The sequence below is a fragment of the Dromiciops gliroides genome, chromosome 1 (genome assembly GCF_019393635.1).
Source record: "Dromiciops gliroides isolate mDroGli1 chromosome 1, mDroGli1.pri, whole genome shotgun sequence".
NCBI lineage: Eukaryota > Metazoa > Chordata > Mammalia > Microbiotheria > Microbiotheriidae > Dromiciops > Dromiciops gliroides.
The window spans coordinates 159,828,842-159,853,349 of record NC_057861.1 but is presented as its reverse complement, the minus strand read 5'-3'; the positions used below and the strand labels follow the sequence as shown (position 1 = coordinate 159,853,349).

The following is a 24,508-nucleotide window of genomic DNA, read 5'->3' as shown; positions in this document are numbered from 1 at the left end:
TAACTTTTTAGAGCTAAAACTAGAAAGCAGGGAGGCATTAGATCTCAGAAAGTCTTGAGCATCAGGCAAAAAGATTTTGGCCTCTCTTTAGTAGGCTGTGGCTTACAGGGAGCCATTCAATATTTCTGAGTAGTGAACCAACATAACCATATTTGTGTATAAGAAATATTAATATGGTGGTTATATGGATTAGGGTAGAGGAAAGAATGGAAGTGCAAACATCTGTTAGGACATATTGCATTAGTCTGCCCAGGTGGTGATAAAATCTGGTCCTGGGGTGATAGCAATGAGAAGAGAGATAAGGGAATAGATGTGAGAAATATTACAGAGGTAGAATGGAAAGACCTAGTAGCCAAACCAAGATGGGATGTTATGGATCTGGGTTAAAAAAAAAAATCAATCATACAAATACAGAATAAGGGAGATGAGGCTAGAAAATAAATTCATGGGAAAAAAGTTTAGGGATTGGAGTGGATTATAACCTCAATGTTAATAAACAATGGGATATATCATTTTGGTAGTCAGTCAATGAACAAGCATTTATGAAATCTTTGCTATTTGCCAGGAACTGTGCTAAGTATTGGGCATACCAAGAAAGGCAAAACCATAGTTCTTACCCTCTAGGCAGGTACAGAAATGCTCTGCAATAAAATGCACATACAAGATGTATGCCATGTAAAGGAAAGGTTATCTTAAAGGAGCAGCAGGGGGATGCCAGGAACAGAATGTACTTAAGGTTCAAGCGTGTGAAAGGATTTGTTAGAGGGAAGGACAGACAGTGAGGTTTTGAGATGGGGTTAGCCCCAGGAAAAGCTTCCTGCAGGGATTGAGAGAATCTGGGTGGCAGAGGCGAGGAGGGAGAACACTTCAGGTGTGGAAGACAGTGGGTGACAAAGCACAGAGTGGGAAGATGGATTGTCATGTTCAAGGAAAAGCACCTAGGCCAGCGTAGCAGCAAGGAGGCCAGAAAGGTTGGAAGGGTCCAGGTGGTGAAGGGTTTTAAAAGTCAAAGGAAAGATTTTATATTCTATCTTGGGAGTAATAGGGAGCCATTAGAACTTAATGAGTTGGGGGAAGCTAGGTGGCGCAGTGGATAAAGCACCGGCCCTGGATTCAGGAGGACCTGAGTTCAAATTTAGTCTCAGACACGACATTTATTAGCTGTGTGACCCTGGGCAAGTTACTTAACTCCCATTGCCCCACAAAAACCAAAAACAAACAAACAAACAAACAAAAAGAACTTAATGAGTTGTGGGGTGACATGGTCAGACCTATTATTTTAGGAAAATCACTTTGGATGTCCCCCCACACACACCCAATATACTCCAATGGCTCCTTATCACCTCTAGAATCTAATACAAAATGCTATGTTTGGCATTCAAAGCCCTTCTTAACCTAGCCCCCACCTCACTTTCCAGTCTTTCTGTACCTTACTCCTCAACATGTACTCTTCAGCCTCCTGGTTGTTCCATAAACAAGACAGTCTGTCTCTTGCCTCCAGAAATCCTCGCTGGCTGTCCCCCATGCCTGGAATGCTTCTCCTCTTCCACTCTAACAATGGACTTCCTTGGCTTGCTTTAAATTCCAACGAAAATCCCACTTTTTATAGGAAGCCTTCCATCTATTAATTATTTCCTATTTATCCTGTATATAATTTGCTTTGCATATATATAAATATACACATATACATACACATACACACACATATATATAGCGTGTTATCTCCTCCATTAGAGTTTGAGCTCCTTGAGGGGAGACTGTCTTTTGCCTTTTTCTATTCTCCCCAGTGCTTAGCATGGTGCTTGGAACACTTTAAAAATGCTTATTGATTGATTAATTTGATTTTAGGCTGCATTAACAGAAGAATAGCATCCATGAAGAAAGAGATGATAGTCCCACCATACTCTGCTCTGTTCAGAATGGAATTGGAATATTGTGCTTGGTTCCAAGCACCATATTATAAGAGATGTTGATAAGCTGGATTGTGTCCAAAGGAAGGCAACCAGAATGGTAAGGGAACTTGAAACTATTCTATCTGAAAATCACAGAATCAAGGATATTTAGGCTGCAGAAGACTTAGGGGACCATGACAACAATCTTCAAACACTGGAAAGGCTGGCATATGATTAAATTTCTTCTGCTTGGCCCCAAAGGGCAAAAGTAAAACCAAGTGGTAGAGTTCAAGAATGACAGATTCCAAGTCTATATAAGGAAAAACTTCCTAATAGTTAGAGATGTTCCAAAGAGGAATGTATTGCTTTGGAAGGGAAGTGAGGGTCCCATTTCTGGAGGTCTTTAAGTATTTTAATGTTATATCATAACTTATCAGGAATATCGAAGAAGGAATTTATGCTATGGATACTAGATTACTTCCAAGGCCCCTTCTAACACTAAGATTTCATTATTTAGTCACTGAAGTCCAGAGTCGGGAATATCTAAGTCTGAATTCTGCCTCAGATGCTTACTAGCTGTGTCATGTAAACTCTCCCAGACTCAGTTTCCTCATCTGTAGAGAGGAGATTTACTATACCCATCTCACAGGGTTTACTATGAGGATCAAACAAGGTAATACACGTACTATGCTTTTACTTCCCTCATACTCTTTGGTTCTAATGCTGAGAAAGGAAACAGTATCCTAGGAAGTAGACAGTCAGTCAGTGGGTCATTATTGCCTTTTCCTATTGTCCTTGTGTACCTATCTCTATCCTAATATAACAAGAAAGGAAGCTGTGGGGCCAAAAACAAAATGAAAGAGGAAGACCGGTCTGAAGAGTTTTTAGGACTCTTCTAGGGGGCCCAGTCTGGATGTAAACGAGCAAGTTTCAGGAGTATAATGATAATCACAATGATTAATGATGATGACAGTAATAAAAAGAATATACAGCATTAGGTACTATATATTTATGGTGTCTCTTTCATCTATGAAAATTCAAAATGCTTTGCAAACTGAACACAGACGCACCAACTAACTACAGGGACTTCTTCCCTTCTGTGAATACCTAGCCCACTGCAGAAAGAGTTGTAGCCATCTGATTGCACATCAACATTTAAAGGTTTGGCCTCAGAAGTGAAAATGACTTCTGCAGTCAATGAATCCATGGGGAAAACTAAAGGCAGGATATAATTACCTAGGTTACAGGATACTTTAGTTTGATCCTGGGCCCTCTGGGCAAAAGTGCTAAGAAACATAGGGTAGAATCTAGGAACTGTTAACCTACTTTTTCAAAGTGGATAAGGCTGGACAAATGTACATGATGGTGACAAGAGAAAACAGGTTTAAAAAACCCCCCACCATTCACTACCGTCCTACTGACACAAGTGTTCTGGACCTTATACAATGGATCTCTTTCTGTCAAGTTGAGTGTAAATAAAATTTTATTTTAAATGTACTAGAGGAGTTTACTGTCTAAAAGAATCTTGCACTGAAATGGCTTGTAAAATGAAGGCTCTTTAAAAGACCAAGCATTCCTTAGTGTATTAATCTTTGTTTAGATTTTTCAAAGACCAGATTTTCTTAAAGCTGGGCACACCTACATTACCCAAGCAATTATGGACATTACCATAACACTGTGTAAATGGCAGCCCACTGCAGTTTGTAAGGTAAGTTTTGGAATCATTCCCAGCAAAGATTTCTATTTGTGTCTAGGAGCTGAACAGTGTCAGATCCTTGTTGGGCAAGCACTGTAATTAATTGTCTAAGAGACAGGCCAGGGCAGTTGATTATGGAAGGAAAACAATCTAGTGTGGCTACACCACATTGGTGCTATTTCTGCCAGTGGCAACCATACAAGTCCCAGGCCTTTGACTGCCAATGTCACAATGAAGAAAGAAATCTGCCTCAGGGATGGTTAGGAGGGTGTAAGTCTAAAAGGGCCCCAGTGTAAATAAAGATACACTACCTAACCCTTTGAAGTTTTAAATTTCAATGTGTCCACTGATGGTAAGTGAACTATAGGCCAATCTACTTTGGCATGGGGTGATTAGCATTTAGGAGACTCAAAAGCAATATACTCACAAGTTTTACTACCTATAAAATCACCAAGAGCAGGAAAAATACAAGATGGTCGAACTGAAATTATTTAGAAAGATATATATGGATTTTCCAGGCTAGAAAGAACATAGCTGAATTTGTTTAAAAAAAAAAAAAGACCACGGGGTTTGCAAATTCCAGAACAGATTTTATTGGATAGAGACGTAAAGTAAGTAGGAGATAGGTAATAATATCTTTGATGGATGAGCCTCCCCAAAGCCATGCGATACTTTGGATGACCTGCACTAGAGAGAGTTTAAATAAAAACTGAACTCAAAAAAATGAATCATACTTTCTAAGGAAGAAATTGTCAGATGGTCTAATATTTCCAGCACAATGAAGAATCCTGCAAACAGCTCTGTAGATAATGGGAAACTCTAAGGAAGTCAATCTGGTGAAGCAATGCTCATTAGAGAAGACTGTTTACACAAACAGCAAGTGTGCTTACAGAGATGCAAATTTTACGAGGTATTCCCCTTTAGTGTAAATAAATTACCACTAATGTGCACAATGTACATACAGTGTTTATACTGAAGAAACCCCCAATTTTTCAGGGAAAACCACAAATAATTTCGTGTAAAGAAAAGTAGAGTAGGCTCCCTTGTTCATAAAGGTTTTAGAGCCTTGACTGCCACCATTCCACCCTGGATCTAATCATAAGAAAAGACTCTTCAATGAAAAATGCCAGGGATTTGGGGAAGTTGAATCTGGTACATGATTACTATTTCATTAGAGATGAAATGCTCTTGAGAGGAATAGCACCAGAGGAAACAACACAAATGCATTTGACTTTAGGAGGAATGTGATATGCCCCTGGGGGTTTTGATGGCAATCCTAAGAAGTATGGGAAACATACAGTGAAATATTTAAGAAACACTTGAAGAGACTGAAACTTAAAGCTCTCCCGGTTAAGTCCACATTGGGAAAAGGGCAAGACAGGCCAATGTGGTTAAGAAGGGATGTAAAGATTAGTGTGAGGAGCCTAAGTAGGGGGCTTAAAAGTATATAAACAATGCTTCAAAAATATAAACTATTTATAAAAAATGATCCGGGAGAAGTTAAGAGGATAACGATAAAAAGGGATGAATTATGATGATACATTAGAAACAACATTCCAAAACAGTGAAGTTTGTAGGCACTGCACATTTTGTAGTTATAGAATTACAGCCTTTGAGAGCTAGATGAGACCTTAGGAATCATCTGATTGAGCCCCTTCATTTTGTAAATGAGAATAACATAAAGAAGATACATTTTGCTTCTTGGTTTTCTCCTCCTTCTGTCTCTACCATTCATCCCTGCCCCCACCAGTTAAAGGAAGAAAAACAAGTATTGGAAGGGCAGGATTAGAGAATTGGGGGCCAGAGATTTCAGGAAAGGAAGATTAGCTAGCTTCTGTCTAACAAAGTTGGAAAAGATGAAGAGATACTGTGCAAAGGATCTTATTTCCCACGAAAGGAAGGGAAGTGTGAGACACCAATGGGAATAATTGTAGGAGGAATAAAAAGAGACACATCTAGGAGAGAAAAAAGGGCCAGCTTGATGAACATATAGGCTATCTAAGATTTCTCTTCCCTAAGATACAAAGATGGAAATGAGGGAAGTCCTAACTGATATTTATACAAGTCCTCTGATGACAGATCAAATTCCTGAGATCTGGAAAGTGTTAAATACCATTATTCTAAACAGGGATATGAGATAGAGCAAGTAATTACAGGCCAGTTAACTTAACATCATTTATGGAAAAATATTAGAAACAGTTCTGAGAGTGAACAACTCGACAAGCCTATGGTAATTTGATTAGAAAGGGGCAACATGTTTTTATTGGAGGAAGGTGTTGTTTTAACTAACATGTTGGATTCCTGTGAAGTTATTACTTCCATGGTGTTACATCTGGACCACTATCCCTTCTAATATCTATAGAGGATTAGGTACACCCAAAGTAAGATATCTAAGTAGCTAAAGAACAGTAAAGCTGAAAACAGACTAAATAATAACAATGAAATCAGGAGAATGTGAAGTTGGAACATAAATGGCATCAAGCAGAAATTATTGCAAAAATCAGCTTGTAGGATTATCATCCAGATTCTTATCTCTCTCTCTCTTTTTAAAGGACTGTAGGATTCAGACTTGGTTTGTGAATGATTTCCTAAAATGCTATACAGAAACAAAGGCCTACTGCATACTGGTTATTTACTTAATGTAAGGCAATGGGGTATGGTGGAATGGATGTTGAAGTTACAGAAGCTGGTTTTGAATCTTGTCTCTGCTACTTACTACTTTAATTATGTTGGGAAAGTCACTTAATTTTTCTGGGCATCAATTTCCTTATCTATAAAATGGCCTATAAGGTCTTTTTCAGATCCTCTGTAATGTCCAGGGACTTGACACATTAGGATAATCAATGAATATGGCACGGAATTTTAGAGCTGGAAGGGACCTTGGAAAAATGACCCTTTCATTTTATACATGAGAAAGACAGAAATAAAACAACTATTTCAGTCTTCCATCCCTTCTACTAAATCAAAAAGTCATAGAAATGCATAATACTATTTTACTAATAAGAACATTCATAACTTATTTAGTATATTTTAAGGTTTATAATTTTTAAATTACATAATTACTACATTCCCCCACCACCACCACCCCCCCCATACCACTGATATCAGCTAGGTAGTACAGTAGATAGAACTCTGGACCTGAAATCAGGAAAGATTGGGTATAAATCCTGCTTCAGACACTCACTATATGTGTGACCCTGAGCAAGTCACTTAACTTCTTGCTATCTCAGTTTTCTTCATCTGTAAAAAGGGGGATAATGATAGCATCTAACTCCCTGGGTTTGTGAAGCTAAAATGAATTAATTTTTATAAAGTGATTTGCAAGTGCTACATAAGTAGTATTTGTAATAAAATGAACCAGAAAACCGAAACAAAACAAAATAAGTGAAGCAGATTTTAGTAGTCAGAAAACTTGATTTTATTTTGTTTTCAGCTTTGATTGATATGTGTAATTCCCTTATTAGGTCCTAAACCTTTGGGGAATGTGGGAGAAGTGAACAAAGACCGCGCCCCCCCCCACCTCCCAAATTAAATTTTATTTATTTCTGAGCCTAGATTGGTGACAAAGGACCCTCTTGGGTCCCTCCTAAAATTCCACAACAGTTTCACTTATATACTGGCATTTTCAAAAGTAGAAGTCTAGTCACTGAGAAATTCATGAAAATTTCCAGGATTAAGAGTACCTCTAAGGGACAGCTAGGTGTCGCAGTGGATAAAGCACTGGCCTTGGATTCAGGAGGACCTGAGTTCAAATCAGGCCTCAGACACTTGACACTCACTAGCTGTGTGACCCTGGGCAAGTCACTTAACCTTAAATGACCCACAAAATAACAAAAACCAAACCAAAACAAAACAAAAAAGAGTGCCTCTAATTCATTAGTACTTAAAGTTTAGTGACAACCTTCACACAGATGCCACTGCTTCAGGACAAAAAAAAATTAAACTTGTTGAGTTGTAAAACTTTCAAGGATATCCATGTAATAAGGAAACAAAAGACACAGATTATAATAATACTAGCTAGTCAGAGGCAGCTAGGTGGTACAGTGGATAGAATACAGGCTACTAGCTGCGTGACCCTGAGAAAGTCACTTAACCCAGACTAACCACACATCCACACACCCACAAGTTAGCACTAATATAGCACTTTAAGGTTTGCAAATGTTTTACCAATATTATCTCATTTTATCATCATTATGACCCTGGGAGATGGGTGCTGTGATTATCACTATTTTATGGCTATGGAAATTGAGGGAGACAGGTTAAGTGACTTGTCCAGGGTCACACAGCTAGGAAGTTTCTGAGGCCAGACTTGCAGTCATCCTGACTCCAGGCCCTGCACTGTGTCTACTGCATCACCTAGACACTTTCACGCAGGTGACACTACACTGCAGGAAGTAAATCTGGGTGGGGAAAAATGAATGCAATAAAGGAATTCCTGCTATGTGATATTGCTACTAGTCTACTAAGTTTAATACTAATCCACTGCCTTATTAAGAGTTACAGGGTAGACTATTTTTTTATTCAAAGAATAAGTGCAAGGTTTGCTGCTATATGCAATAAAAGAAAGGGATGATGATGCTTTAAATGAGTTAACCGCAGTCCATCATAGCCACTTCAGAGTGTGAAGAAAACACCACTCAAATGATTATTTTCCCCTTAATTTGATCTAAATTGCAGCAGAAGTGCTTTGCAAGCAGCAAGTACTTGTGTTAATTAAAGAAGGTCACTAGCTTAAAGAAGGCTTTTTTTAGTTTCAATTCTTTCTCCCAATTAGGATTCATTAAGACCTTTGCTGTATGAGTAAATTATATGTATAGTAATATTCAGAGAATACACAGTATCTATATATCAGCCATATAACTGATGTAGTTACATATAACATTGACTGGACTTTCTCTCAAAATCCTCATGCAACAAGAAATAATGACAATGGGGGCAGCTAGGTGGCACAGTGGATAAAGCACCGACCCTGGATTCAGGAGGACCCGAGTTCAAATCCGGCCTCAAGACACCTGACACCCACTAGCTGTGTGACTCTGGGAAAGTCACTCAATCCTCATTGCCCCATCAACAACAAAACAAAGAAATAATGACAATGACTCAGCAAAGGGTCACTGACAATGCAAAACATATGGAATAAAGTAGTCTTAAAATATTCACCTTTTCCCTAGGTTTGTGCACTTTAGTTGAACTGAAAGAACCTTGAGACACCACACAAAACTACTTCATTTTATTACTATTTCCTGAAGGTATCTGATATTTCAAATTGATCTAGAGAAACAAAACTCACTTGATCAAATAAAAAGAATCACTTTTTAATTTCTGACAGGAATTCTAAAGAGCCATATCCCTTATGCTTTAGCACTTAAGAATAAGAAGAGAGACATATGGTTCCCTGTACAACACACTGCCCACCCAATCCATGTCACAAATAATATTTTAACATCAAATTCCTGGCAAAAGCTTAAGAAAATGTTTGTATGTCATATTGTGTGGTTCAATAGTTTTATCTTTTATTTGCATTTTCAAATTCACCTAAGAGAATACCATGAACTCATTATAAATAACACTGATATGAAATGGGTTTATCCAAAGCAGAGTGGTAACAATATTTATCTAGTCATTTAAGTGACACATTATGCTTGAGGGTTCAACATTAAGGGGAACCAGTATTCACTGAGAATGAGAATGTCAAATTCACCTTCTCACATAGTCTACTTATGAAAAAAAAAAAAAAAAAGAGTTACAGGGGGACAGCTAGGTGGCACAGTGGATAAAGCACCAGCCCTGGATTCAGGAGGACCTGAGTTCAAATCTGACCTCAGACACTTGACACTTACTAGCTGTGTGACCTTGGGCAAGTCACTTAACCCTCATTGCCCCGCAAAAAAAAAAATGTTACAGGGGAAAAGCCTCGTATAGTGCATAGTGAGGTAGCCTTGGTGTCTGAAAGACTTTGACTCAAGTCTTGCTTCTGACACATACTGGTTATGGGATGCTGGGCAAGTGATTACCCTCTTAGTGGCTTGGACAACTCTCTAAGACTTTAAGTTCAGGACAGGCAACAAGTTGTATTGTTACAGATAGTTTCCTCAGTGGGGGTTTCCTCCACTAGTAAAATCAAATGTTAGGTGCCCCCAAATTGTTTTTTCCAAATGACTTTCTGAGCTCAGCTCAAATATGTCAGTTCACCTATAATGTCCATAAATCCTTTGCTTCTTGGGGCTCAACCCCCCACCTCCACCCCCAGCCCTTATCCCCATTTTGTATGCATCTCTACTGTGCACTAATCATGTATTATTTTTGCATTAAAATTATTTGTGTACATTGCACATCTCCTTGCTTGATTGTCAACTTCATGAATACAGGAACTATGCAGCGACAGCTGTAATTGTTTCATAACTTCTCCAGCTCCTAGCACATAGTAGGTACCTACTTTCTTAAATGATAATTTGAGGGGCAGCTAGGTGGCAAAGTGGATAAAGCACTGGCCCTGGATTTAGGAGGACTTGAGTTCAAATCTGTCCCCAGACACTTGACACTAACTGTGTGACCCTGGGGAAGTCACTTAACCCTCAGTGCCCTGCAAAAATAAATAAATAAATGAAATTTAAAAGAATGATAATTTGCATAAAACTCTGATTCTCTTTATTTTAACATTGGTTTGCTTTTGGAGAGGCAGAATGGTGGACCTGGATCTGGATCAAATTCCAGCTCTGATATTTATTAGCCATGGGACTTTTGACAAATCATGTCACTTCTCTGAGGAGCATCACTTACAAAACGAGGACAAATTATTTGCGTTACCAAACCTTGCAGGGCTTTTATAGAAAAGCACTTTATGTTCTCTTAGATTAAGAACTCAGAAGTTCCCATCTCCCCCAAAAAAGTCTCCCTCTTGGTTCTAGTCTATCAGTCATGTGCAGGTATTTAACATTAGAGAGTTGGCTTCTGAATCTGGGGTGCATGCCCAAGTACCCTACTCTTGAGAGGTTCTGGAGTAAGCCTCTGGGTCCAGGGTACCCTGAGGTGCTAGAGATTTATGGACTACACTTAACTGAGAAAAGGAACTCCTGGAAATTCCTAGGAGGGAGGAAGAAAGGCCTGCTACATGTATAAGCCCAGCTTAACAATGAAGAATGTGCTTTATAGACTTGGGAGAATTCAATGCTACCTCACTTTGCATTCTGATAAACTCTAGATAAGCTTCACTGCTTTTCAGGGTTTAGCTGAAAAGGATTTCTGTACCTTGTGAGGCTAGACATTCGTTGGTTATTACTGTACAGTACACAAGTAAGAGCTCATTTACAATGCTGTTTCAGTTTTGGTCACCTTTCAACAGGAAGGATATTATCGCCCTGGAGACAGTGCAGCATAAGGCTGTTAGCCTGATTCCAAGTCTGAAGAAAACTGGTTATTCTGAGAGGAGCCTGAGAACATTAAAAGTTTACTCGCACTATGGAAAAAGAAGTCTGCCCTATGGAATACTGAGTTTAAGTGGAAGGAGTTAAATTACTGTGCTGATGCTGCCGAGGGACTTAACAACAGCCATGAAAAAGGGCTATCAAAACCAGAAATTAAACAAAGATAAGACAGGGAAAGAATCATTTCAGCAAAAGAACAACAAACATCTGGAGCAGAGGACAACTGGTGAGTTCAGATGGCCTAAAATGTAATTAGATTTGTGGAACAGGTACGACAATGCCATCTGAATGAACAAAAGGAATTGAGGGAGGATATGGTGGCGAGGCAGGAAAGAGGGGTCGATATAGACTTCAAGAACACAGACTCATTGGGCCAAGTGGCCTTTTCCTGTCCAGAGATCTCTTTTGTTTTGTGTTCTTATCAATCCCACACCTTGCCTAAGTAAAAATGACAGACAATCCATTCTTAATGACTTCCTAGCTTTTGAAACTATTTTGGTGTTGCCACATTTAAGTATTTTTAAGGAGTGGCTTTTCTGTTGGATCTTCTGATTTTTGCACGTTACATTTAGAGAGGTTATTCATTTTGTATGCTTGGTCACTCCCTAAATTGAAATGCATTATTTACTTGAGTGCATATTGGGGGAAAAGTGTGTGCTTTTGTGTTCGTGTGTGCATGTGCGTGTGCTCACGCTTGGTGATTTTTTTGCAACTCTCAGGACAACTACACCCTTGTGGCACCTCGTTCCAATCAGGAAGAGAATGCCAGGGAGACTCAATGGCTCTTCAGACAGTTGACGCTGCGTCAGCAGCAGTACGGCGGGTATCTTCCTCCCCAGGAGACAGAGCACATCCTTTTCTTGGCACACCCACTCTCCAAATGCACAGTGAACAATTGTTCGATGTTTGTCAAAGACCTGGACAACTCCCCATACCAGTACAATGCGCTGACACTACACCCCTACAAATTAAGTGCTGGGCATTTCCTTTCCTTTCCTCCAGCATATACAGATACGTTAAATGTGTTTACTCTTTTGCTAGAAACAGAACATTCTGAAGTGTGTTAAAGAGTTAGCTAGGTTTCCTTTCAGTTCACCCCAATGGGAGATTCCCCCTTCCCTGTTGGATACAGCTGAAATCAGAATTTGGCCCTGAAAGACATATCAATATAATGCATAATTCAAAACCCAAATAAAACACTTTCCAAATGATGGGAATCTCACAGTTTAGCATGCCTTCCAACAAATCTATCAAATTTGGACTCACTTAACCCCAAATCTACTGCTTCATATTATATTCAGGTATCTCTCATATGTGTTTTGCATCACCCAACTCTCACCATTTCATTGATATTCTTAAATAATTTCAGTGCAGTTTCCGATTGAAAGAAGACTCAAGTTTGGTTGAGTTTAGGAAAGTAGAACACTATTTTCTGACAATTAGTAGACCTCTAAAAACCAGCATAGCTTTGAAATATGGATGATTCTTATTCCCAGCAAACACCTATGTGGTATGCCCTGTTCTTCCAGGACACCCTGATCTTCCATTCCAACCCAGGGCAATGCATTTTGTGGAAGGAGAGAGGATTATCTCATCTCCAACTGACTCCATTCTGTTCTGATATGGGAAATGCCAGCAGAGGAGTGTTAGCCAGGGAACTGAATGGAGTGCTTTTGAAGGCTGGCAGCAGGAGTTCACTTAGACCATTTTCACAGACAGCTAGCCAAATGCAGCAATTTGTTGGCTAAGTGATTAAATTACTTGGCCGCAAGAGATCATTCTTACCACTTCAGTTGGCCGGTAATACTTGAGATCTACAGTCACGTGGATCTTGCCGGTCTCCTTACACCGACCCACCTCATTCTCATTCTTTCCTTCCCACCTGTAAAGAAGATAAATTCTTAATCAGTTTCTAATTGCTTCTGTGCTCTGATCTCAGCGGCATTTGGCACACACGATGTATGTGCCTCTACCTCCTCTCAGATTCTAAAGGTTCATTGGGCAAAGAAATAAACGCAGCATTTTGATTAGACAGTATGTAGCAACAATAATTTCTGATGCCCTTCTGAATACTTTTTTCTTTTTTTGGCGGGGCAATTCTTTCTTTAAAAAAAATTAAAAGAAAACATGGGGCATTTAAGATTTACAAGTCAGCAGATAAGATTAGCAGTCACTTTTTCTGATAGTTCAAATGCTCCACTTTTCTTTAGAGACTTTATTCATTTTGGGGGTAGCCACCCTTCAAGCTGAAATTTTAAAAGAAGTTTTGTTCATTTTATGCAATTTCTTTGAAACTTTCGATTATTTCCATCTGGAACAGACCTCACTGATTGCTTTCCCAATCAATGTTCTCTCTCTCCCTCTCTTTCCCTCTCTCTCTCTTCCTCTCTCCCTCCCTCTCTCCCTCCTTCTATCCTTCCCTCTCTCCCCCCTCTCCCTCCTCTCAATTCTTATAATAATTCTTACAATAATTCTCTTTAATTTTTTTCTTTCATAAACCAGCCACCTTTTGGGGGGGGGGCAGGGCAATGAGGGTTAAGTGACTTGCCCAGGGTCACACAGCTAGTAAGGGTCAAGTGTCTGAGGCCAGATTTGAACTCAGGTACTCCTGACTCCAGGGCCGGTGCTCTATCCTCTGCGCCACCTAGCTGCCCCCATTTACTCTTTTAAATAGCAAGTACACAAGTACACACGAGTACACTGTTTTGAAGTGCCCTAATGTCTTACACAGACAAAAGCAAATCATACAGATAAACCTCAAGCCCAGATACTAGCTGACACTTAATAATCTTGTGTTTATTTTGAAAATTAAGTCATTTAGCCAAAAAAAAAAAGAATAAAGAAAACCACAAAACTTGGGTTTCACTTGAATTCTGATGCTTATTTTCTTATCTCCTATATTTTATTTTTATATTTTAATTTATGGAATAAAACAAGCATTTTCAAAACAATACAATAAAAAAGATGATTGTACGTGAAACTGCAAATTTCCTATGCACAACTTGCTATTCCTTTCAAATATACAACAAAATTATCAAGTAAATTTATTTTATTTTATTTTCCTGATGCTTATTTTCAAGACTTGTTTGGTTTAATACCCCTGCTGGAGACAAATCTTGAGAAGAAAACAAGAAAATTATATACACCCCCATAGATCAGAGTCAAATTGAGGGTCAAATGAAGCAATTGGAACATTAAATAAATTACATGACTGTAGTTAAATGATTCACAGGTGCCCTAAGAAACGTGGATCCTCACTTGAGTCTAATGTTCTCAGAGCCCATGGTATGTTTCAGAGAAGAGAACAGAGTTAGGACTCAAGGATTCTGTTTTTGGCTTGAGTACTGACTCATTATGTGATTATCCCTATCTTTTGTCATCTTTGCCAATTTGCTACATATGAGGTGAAACCCCAGGATAGTTTTGGTTTGTATTTCTCTCATTATTAGTTTATTTGGAATGTTTTTTATTTTAATGTAAAAGTTTTCTTGTGTCTATGTATGTGTGTGTGTGTATGTGTGTGCTAGTCTGATGAAGCCTGTGGATCTCTCCTAAGAAGTATGTTTTCTGCCTACATTTATAATGAAAGGAAATACTAAATTTCAGACAGAGCTTAGTGAAAATGAAGATGCATTTTTTTTTCCATATAAGTGCATGGACCCCCTGAAAACTGCCTATGGATCCTAAGGGGTCTATGGATCCCAGTTTAAGAAGCCTTATTTTATATGTTTATTAATAGTTTCCCATTCTACTTTTGAAAAGTGTTTGTTCATCTCCTTTCATTTACTTAACTGATAAGGAATGGATCTTGGTTCAATAGAAATTTGTGTTCATTTCCTATAGATCCTGGATGTCAAATACTCATGAGATATTTGATACAAAGGTTTTTCCCTAATTGATAGCTTCCTTCTCTTAGTTACATTATTTTTGTTCATTTAAGAGTTTTTCAGTTTCATGTAATCAAAATCATTTATTCTGTCCTTTGTGATCCATAATTTGGTTAGGAACTTTCCCCTAGGACTTCTTGCTAAGATAGATGCCTAATTCCACTATGGCTCCAACACAACAAATCCAGCAAAACCCTGAAGGTCATACAAGGCTGAAATAGTGATTAAGAGATCCAATAAGAATGATTTTTTTTTTCATCCTAGAATTGCCAAAAAAAGAAGGGAAAAAAGGTCATCCATAAGGGGCAATAGATAAGGTCTGAACCCAAGCAAAACAAGCATCAGCAAGGCAAAGAAAACCAGGGATGTATGAAGCCTGAAAGGATCTATGTCCAGAGGGGCAGAGAGATCTAGAGCATAAGGTTCTCCTGAGAAATCATCAGGATGGTCAGAAAGTCTCAGGGGAGTAGACCTTGGAAATCTGGGGGAGTAGCAGAGGCCAGCAGAGGCCAGGAACCATTATAGTACCTTAATACCTTACTAAGACATTGAGGGGCACCTGAAGACTTGGCACCCCTGACCTCAAAGTTCCAAGAGGCAAAGAAGGGTCCCAATCCTAGAGATGGAGGTCAATAAAAAAACTAGGTAAACCATGCAGGGCAGACTATCCCACTCAAAAATGCAGCAGGGACCTTGGACGTAGCATAAAGAACCAATTCAGCATTTAAAGCTGGAGAGATAAATAAATCAAAGAAAACATCAACCAGCATTAAAAAAATAATAATGCAAATCTAGCTTCATAATAGCTGTAAGAAGAGATTAAAGGGAAAAAATGGATTTTCCACAGTGACTACATGAATATCTAGAAGAAATGAAGCAAGAGATAAAATAAATGAAATAAAAGATCTTAAAGAAAGAACTAGATGGAGAATGAATAGTTTAGAAGAGAAAATGGTAAATTTTACCAAGAAATGGAATTCCTGAAAATTATAATAGACCATAAAAATAAAAGATTTCATAAGAGAGCAAGAAATAATACAACAGAACTGATAAAAAATTTTTAAAAAGAAAAAAAACATAGGATATCTAGTATAAAAAAATAACTGACTTGGAAAACATAAAGGAAGGAGAGTTTAAGAATCACTGGGTTCTTGAAAAACTATAACTAGCAAACCCAGAAAAAAAAGGCCTCAAAATCCCATTTCAATAAATCATAAATAAAAATGGCCCAGATCTATTATAAACAGGGGGCAAAACAAGGACAGAAAGAACCCACTGATCACCTCCTAAAAAGAAGTCCAAAAGGAAAGTCCTAGGACTGTTCTAGGCAAAACCCAAAGCTCTCATGTCAAAGAAAAAAAAAATATTGGAAGCATCCAGAAGGAAACAGTTCAAGTATTAAGGAATTATAGTCTGGATCTCATAAGACCTGGCAGTTTCTATTAGAAGAAGAGGATATCAGGGCAGCTAGGTGCTGCAGTGGATAAAGTACCGGTCCTGGATTCAGGAAGACCTGAGTTCAAATCTGGCCTCAGACACTTGGAATACGATATTACAAAAGGTAAGAGATATAGGTTGATATCTCGACAAATAACTTACCCTGTCAAAACTGAGTATAATCCTACAGGGAAAAAAATAGACCCTTAATGGAAAAGGGGATCTTCAAGCATTTTGATGAAGAGACAGATCATTGCTGAGTAGGAACTCTGATATACCAATACAACAGTCCAGAGAAAATAAAAAAGGTAAATTTATTTGAGCAAATGGAAGTAAGTACCTGTATGATGATATAGAGCTAACATTTTTAAAGAGGGAGAAGAAACAAGTGTTCTTTCCAAACTTCAATGTTTTCAAAAGGGACTGAAGGAGTTTAGAAAGGAAAAAGAAGAGGTTGTGGGTGGAGGGGGGAGTGGTTCTTTTCTGTGGGGTTTAAAAGGAGAAGTAGAAGGAAGGGTATAAGGAGGCCTACACCAGTGTAAAAAAGAAGGAAGGAGGACCTTGGAGTATTTGTCATAATTTGGACAAATGTGGAGGGAGTGAGGCTCAGATGCACTTTATTCTTATCTAAAATGGGCAAAGGAGGGTTAAATACACACACACACACACACACACACACATTCACACAGTTTGGTGTAGATACATCAAACTTAACTGGGAATATTTATACTCCTTGAAAAAGATATCTAAGATTACCAGCTCTACTTCCTCTCTTCTCCCACTCTTAAATCTTCTGTAGTCTGGCTTCCAATCCCTTCATTCAATTGCTGCTGCTCTGTCCAAAGTTACTAATGATCTCATAATGGCCAAATGTAATGGCTTTTTCTCAGACCTTATCCCTTTTGACTTCTCTGCAGCCTTTGTGTTCTCCTTAGATTTTGGGACACTGCTCTCTCCTGGTTGTCCTCCTAACTGTCTAACCCATAATTCTCATTCCCCTTTGCTGAATCTTTATCAGTCACTTTTAATTTTGAGTATGCCCCACCCCAACTATGTCCTGGGCACTTTTCTCCCTTTATAGTATTTCAGTTGCCATGAATTCAATAAAATCTTTTCTTTTGGGCGGGGGGGGGGGCAGGGCAGGGCAATGAGGGTTAAGTGACTTGCCCAGGGTCACACAGCTAGTAAGTGTCAAGTGCCTGAGGCGGGATTTGAACTCAGGTCCTCCTGACTCCAGGGCCAGTGCTCTAGCCATGACACCAGCTAGCTGCCTCAACAATAAAATCTTTATGATGATAATTCTCACATCTATTTATCCAGTCTTGACCTCTCTCCTGATTTCCAGTCTTGCTTCTCCAACTGCCTATTTGATATCTCTAACTAGATGTTCTATTCATACCTTCAACTCAACATGTTCAAAACGAAACTCCCTCTTTCCCTCCAGATACTCTTCATTTCCTATTACTGTTGAAGGTACCGTCATCTTCCTAGTGCTGAATTGATAACTCATTTACTCAATTATGACATGGGTTAGGCATGTCCATTCTATCAGTACTTACAATGGCAGTGAGAAATGAAGCTGCAATCACACTTTAATAAGGCACAGTGGGTATGAGGGGTGGGGAAGCAGACAGAGTATGTACAGAGAGTAGTGGTGAAAAGGTGTACAGAGGCAGACAGCATGGAGACAGGGGATGGGATGGTGAAGGAAGGCAGGGAGTGTGAGGACGAGGAGGCAGAGGAGGAGAGACACAAAGAATCACTCACTAACCATGGATTAGAGTTGGGAGCACTTAGGAGCATGGACCTAATGGAGAGGAAAGAGGGCTGGGGTGGGGGGGCAGGAGTTTGAGGTTTTATTTTATAGGGTGTTTGTTTTTGTTTTGGAGGAACAGACTTAATCTTACACAATGCAGTGCTGGGTTAGTTCATTAACATATGCAAATTATCTCCAAGTTGTGGTAAAATTTCAAAGTTAACACATCCACCTCCTCTCAGAGTTATCAGGTCAACGTGGTGTGTTGCTGGTTTTATTGTGGATATCTGGAACTTGTCTGATATTTATATATTTTAGGACAAAAAAAAAAAATCCCTGACAGCAAAGCTTAGCTTCCTCTGATGTGGCATATATTATTAGGATGTGATTTTTGGTTAATATATGACATAATTTGTAAGTTATGCTACTTTAATCTTTGAGACAGTTTGTACCTGACTTCAGGTTCCTCTTTGCAATCTTACTTCCTGTTATTGACACTTGATACTGGTGACTTATAAACATACTTAGTATACTGACTAGAAGGGATGGTAGTCCTCAGGGGACAAGACACAATTTAAGATACTCCTCACTTTCTCTTATTATCTATATTCAGTCTGTTGCCAAATCCTGCCAATCTACCTTTGCAACATCTTTCACATATGCTCTCTTCACTCCTCTGTTGCTACCACTATCCTGGAATAGATTTACTTTTAAGGATTTTTACAGCTCAATAGCTAGACTCTGTGATCTTTGACAGATTTCAAAATATATTATGCAAAGCAGTAACTCACAAAATTACCTGGCACTTGATTAATGGGACTATAGAATGGAACAGAGAACCCAGAAATTAAGCCCAGTACATATTGGAGTGTTTGCTAGATCAGAGATGATTTTTAAAAAATTGGATGGTAGTGGGGACAGCTAGGTGGTGCAGTGGATTGTGAGATTTAAAATTGGATATTAGATCATAAATCTCCCCTACTTAACCTTTCCCTTAATTTATCTCCCAGACTAGTAAATGGAAAAAGCTTTTGGTTTTCTAGATAGACCTTTTATTGTTATGGTAGTCACAAGGTGAAGTTGATTAGAAGGATAGGAAAGTAGAAACACAATACAAATCATCTTAAGTCTAAGCTTAGTCTATATTCCTTATAAAAACTCACCAAAACCGAAGGCCACCTTTGGAGAGAGAGAGAGAGAGAGAGAGAGAGAGAGACAATCTGTGCAGCGCAGTCAGGAGACCAGCAGAGCAGGAAAAAGCCCCACTTCCGTTCTCTCCTTGTCTTTGAAGCTCACACCCTGGAAGTCGAGTGCGTAGCAGGCAGTCTGACATGCGCAGCAGGCGCACTGGCGTGCGTAGCTCATGCCATTGGTCTCCTCCCCGAAAGGGTGGTCCTTCAAAAAACTGGCGTCTTTCAGTTATCCTGACTGTTAAAAAACTTTCATTTTTTTTTACCACAGGATAAAGCACCAGCTCTGTATTCAGGAGGACCTGAGTTCAAATGTGACCTCAGACACTTGACATTTACTAGCTGTGTGACCCTGGACAAGTCACTTAACCCTCATTGCCCCACAAAAAACTAACCAAACAAACAAAAAACTATAAGATCCAGTTACAAATTCAATAGAATAAAAAACATTCCTCAATGGACAGTGGTCAAAGTATCAGGACAAGTTCTGAAAAAAGAAACAGGAAGGCCTGGAAAGACTTGTATGAACTGATGTATAGTGAAGTGAGCAGAACCAAAAAAAACAATGTGCACAGAGACAGCAATATTGTTTTTTTGGGTTTTTTAAATTTTTTTTGTTTGTTTTGTACAGTGCAATGAGGGTTAAATGACTTGCCCGGGGTCACACAGCTAGTAAGTATCAAGTGTCTGAGGCCCAATTTGAACTCAGGTCCTCCTGAATCCAGGATCAGTGCTTTATCTACTGCTCCACCTAGCTGCCCCTGACAGCAGTATTGTTTGATGAAGAACTATGAATGACTTAAAAATTTTAAAAAATACAATGATCCAACACAATCCCAAAGGACTATTGATGAAACATACTATCTACCTCCAAAGAAGATGATGTGATGGAACAGAGACTGAAGCATGCTATTTTTCACTTTCTTCCATTTTTTTCTTTTATTTGTTTTCTTGTACAAAATGATTAATATGGCAATGTTTTATATAATCACACATATATAACTCATATCTGATTGCTTACTGCCTCAGGGATGGGGGAGGGGAGGGAGATAAGGAGGGATAAAAATGTTTATTTAAAAAAAAGAAGACACAACAATAAAAATTCATATGACATAAAAGAAAAAAAGGAAACAAAAATGGCTAAAAATCACTTGAAAGAAACATGATAGAGCATTCCAGGTATGGGAAGATGGCTTTTGTGGATGCATGGAGAAGGGACATAAAATACTCAGTTGGATAAATAACTAGTATTTGAGTTTGGTGGAAAGCAGAATGTATGAGGTACTATAGTGTGAAATGCAGTTGGCTGCAAATGCAGTATGAGATAGGTTATAAAAGACCTTGAATGTCAGGCAAAGGAATATATATTTTATCCTAAGGGCAACAGGGAGCCATTGTTGTTTTTGAGCAGAGAACTCATATGACAGACATGTCACAATCTTTGAATTTATTGTTCTTTCCTGTTTTGGATAGATGTTAAGCTTTAGCATAGATCTGGCTGACGTGTACACCAAATACATCTAACGGAGGATCATAGGGGGAGATCACATAGTATAACTATCTCATTTTATGAGTGAAAAACCTCAGACTTAGTTAAATGAATTAAACATGGTCTTCGTTTCAATCATGCACCATCTCTCTGTCCTTCAACTTAGTTCAATAATATTTATTAAGTTCTCTCTGTACAAGGTCCTGTGCTGTGCTGGAGCCTAATGATTAAAAAAAAAAAAAAAGGACAAGTTTTTGCTTTCGAGAAGCTTACATTCTAGTAGAAGGAATGAGAGTACAGAAATAAGAATTATATCAGATAGAAAACAATTAAGGGCATGGGAGAGGCCAAATAGAGCAGTCTCAAAGATTCAAGGAGGGAGGGATCATTTCTTGCTGAGGAATCAGAGAAGGCTTCGTGGAGGATGTGACTGGTGTGTGTGTGTGTGTGTGTGTGTGTCTGTCTGTCTGTATGTGTGTGTTTAAGAAAAAGGTTTCAACAGAGATGGACTTTAGGCATAAAGAGGAGATTTATAAATTCCCATAAAGACTTCCCAAGTTTATTTTTGAACCAGTGTCAGTCTAAATATTTATAATTAATAAAGCTTGAAAAAGTAAAGAAAATACTCTGACTCTTCCATCAGTAGTTGTATTCTATTTTGAAAGTATTCCATAGGGAAATTAAAATACATTTGCACACACATGTGGTCCCTCCCAGCTCCAGATCTATCCACATCCTTTGATTATCCAACAATAGACATTTTAGCAAGGCCGGCTTAATGGCTCCCCTCAGTTGCATTGTCTTTTGTGGCCATTTTCTGCTAAACTTGTTTAAAAGATAGTTTCTACATAGTGAAAGCTACTAAAAGGATAACAGGTATATTGCTTAAGGATTACTCTGTTCTAGGTAGTAGGAATAGTAATAATAATAACATATTTTTACATAGTGTTTTAAGGTTTGGAAAGTCTTATATACATTATATGTAACACACGCACATATACAAAAATAGGTGTGTGTAATAATCTCATTTGATCCTCACAATAACCTTGTGAGGTAAGTGCTAATATTATTGCCATCTTACAGATAATAATACTGAGGTTCAGAATAGTTAAGTGACCTTTGTCTAGGGTCAAACAGCTAGGATTTGAACCTAATTTTTTCTGTCTGCAAGGCCTGTACTCTATCTTTACCTTGGTGTTCAGTTATTTTCAGTTATGTCCAACTATTTATGATTCCACTTAGGGTTATCTTGCAAAGATTACTGGAGTAGTTTGCTATTTCCTTCTCCAGTTCATTTTACAGATAAGGAAACTGAGGCAAACAAGGTTAAATGACTTGCCCAGGGTCACACATCTAGCAGGTGTCTGAGGCTGGATTTGAACTCAGGAAGTTGTCTTACTGACTCCAAGCCCAGTGGTCTATCTACTATACCTCCTAGCTCCCCCTATCCACTATGAAGGAATCTAACTAATGTCAACAATATTATCATACTGAGTATGAAACTGTTAACAGGTAAAAGCAAAAAAAAAAAAAATCTAATCAGAGCTGGCCAAATTCATTTTCCTTTTTCTAACAGTCCTGATTGAGGCCGGTGAGCAAAAGTTTGGGCCAAGGGCCAAAACCCTTCAATTACAACAATACTTGAAACACTTGTATTAACAAGCAAAAGGTAACAGCTAACTTGTCCTAACAAGTAATATTATGACTTGAAACTGTGCTTCAATGTTAATGAAATGGAGGTGGCTTGACTGGGAGTATAAGATTCAGCTAATTAACAGGAAATGAAACCCACTAATTTGGAGTCCAAACCCACTGGGCAGGAGTTCTGTAGAAGGCAATTTTATACATTGGTGTGACTCAATAAGCATTAAATAACAATAAAAAACATTAAAAATAATAGTGTTAAGCATGATATTAAATGTTAGGAACCCCATTAAGTAGATAGGAGAAAAACAGTTAAGAAAAAAGACATTTAACTCTTGGGCCTACCCTAATGAGGACCAGCATAACATTTTTTTTAAAGCCCTTTTAATTAAGACTTGGATATACCAAAGTATGGCAGCTGCAAGCTGCTGAAAAGTAAGACATTACACAGTTCATTACTATGAAAGATACTACAAATGAACACTCCTATACTTCCACTACTTTTAGCCCCTACCCCTGACACCAGGAATGTCAGGAGATGATATACTCTTCCTTCAACTACTCTCCCTTCAACCCAAGAACTGTAGCTCCCTTCACCCTAATACCTAGAGCTTGAAACCTAGAACCTGGGCAGGAACCAGTGACAAAATCCTGCTCATCCTCAGGGCTTTATCCCCTATCCCCCTGAATTTACTTTCGGTATATTATAGAATAGGACTTTGTGGGCTGTTGGGGAGCTCACGAGCATTTTTGACATCATTTCTTTTTCTTTTTCTTTCTTTCTTTTTTTTTTTTTTGTGGGGCAATGAGGGTTAAGTGACTTGCCCAGGCTCACACAGCTAGGAAGTGTCAAGTGTCTGAGGTCGGATTTGAACTCAGGTCCTCCTGAATCCAGGGCTGGTGCTTTATCCACTGCACCACCTAGCTGCCCCCCATGACATCATTTCTAAGGGGACATGCATTCTAAATTCCAAAAAAGTCAGGTTGTACACTTGCCTTTGGAATCCAAGTCATTTGTAAATAGGGAATTGCCTATCTGTAGTGCATGATGATGTTGCATCTGTTCCTTCATGGGGTTGCTACCACAAGAAATGCAGTTCAAGGAAAGTTAGAAAATGATGTTCCAAATTTATAGATAGAGAAACGGAACCTAAGAGAGAATAAACAATTTACCCAAGGCCACAAAGGGACCTGGTATCAGAGCCAGGATTGCGAGGTAGGAATTCTTGGCTCCTAGTCCTGTGTTCAGACAACATCTCTATTTCACACGGCTGGAATGAGCAGAATGGGTGTGGTTTCCTATTAAAAAGATACTGTCATCTTCATTAGGCTCACACAAAAATTATTTATTGTAAGGAGCTGTTAGTGGGTCATTATTTCCTTTACTCTTTCCTCTTTCTCATCATCTCTGGAGTATGGACAATTGAATAGAGAGACTATCTCTTTCAAGTAATTTTTTTCCTAGTACATTCTATCTATGAAATGCTGATAGGTATGATTAACTCAATGGAGAAAAACTTGTGTGTGGTTAGGTCTGATCTGGAGGTGTTGAAGGGGTCAGTTGGTTTTTTTTAAAGGTCCTAGATTTCATGTCAGTTGCTTAAAAAAAGATAGTAAAAGAATACTGAAGTTTAGATTTGTGAAAAGATTCTTTGTATTGATGTGTGTATTCACCTGGATTGTGGAATGTACTCTATTGAAATGGCCTCTAATCCTCTTCACTTGGGGTTTTTCAATTTAGCTGGGATGACTTAATTATTTAAAAAAATATAGAAACTCCTTTGTATAATTTTTGTGAGCCCCTCTGTAAAATTAATAGATTTTTACAGAAATATAAAACTAAAGTACATATGGGTAAGGGGCCCTACTAGGTAAAGGAATGTAGTGAGGGAGTTGGCAGTTTAAGAAAGTATAAACTTCTCAGCCTCTGTCCCCATTCTCTGTCAACTAACTCTTCTTCTACCTTGACAACCTCATGCCCTAATACTCCCAACCTGGATACTCTGTCGTAATCCAGCTAATCTGCTTGTCATTGTCCTCACCCACATGCATTTTGTTCATTCCTACCTCTGTTCATTTTCTCATCCCATTCC

The 24,508-nt window shown here is 38.6% G+C and overlaps 1 protein-coding gene across 1 annotated transcript in view; it reads right to left on the bottom strand.

The window, feature by feature from the left end:
* Nucleotides 1–24,508, bottom strand: part of GMDS (GDP-mannose 4,6-dehydratase) — an 803,594-nt gene that overhangs the window by 118,206 nt on the left and 660,880 nt on the right. Inside the window, exon 9 of the mRNA XM_043975422.1 lies at nt 12,798–12,894. Within this exon, the coding sequence (XP_043831357.1) occupies nt 12,798–12,894 (97 nt within the window). The remainder of the gene's footprint in view (nt 1–12,797; nt 12,895–24,508) is intronic.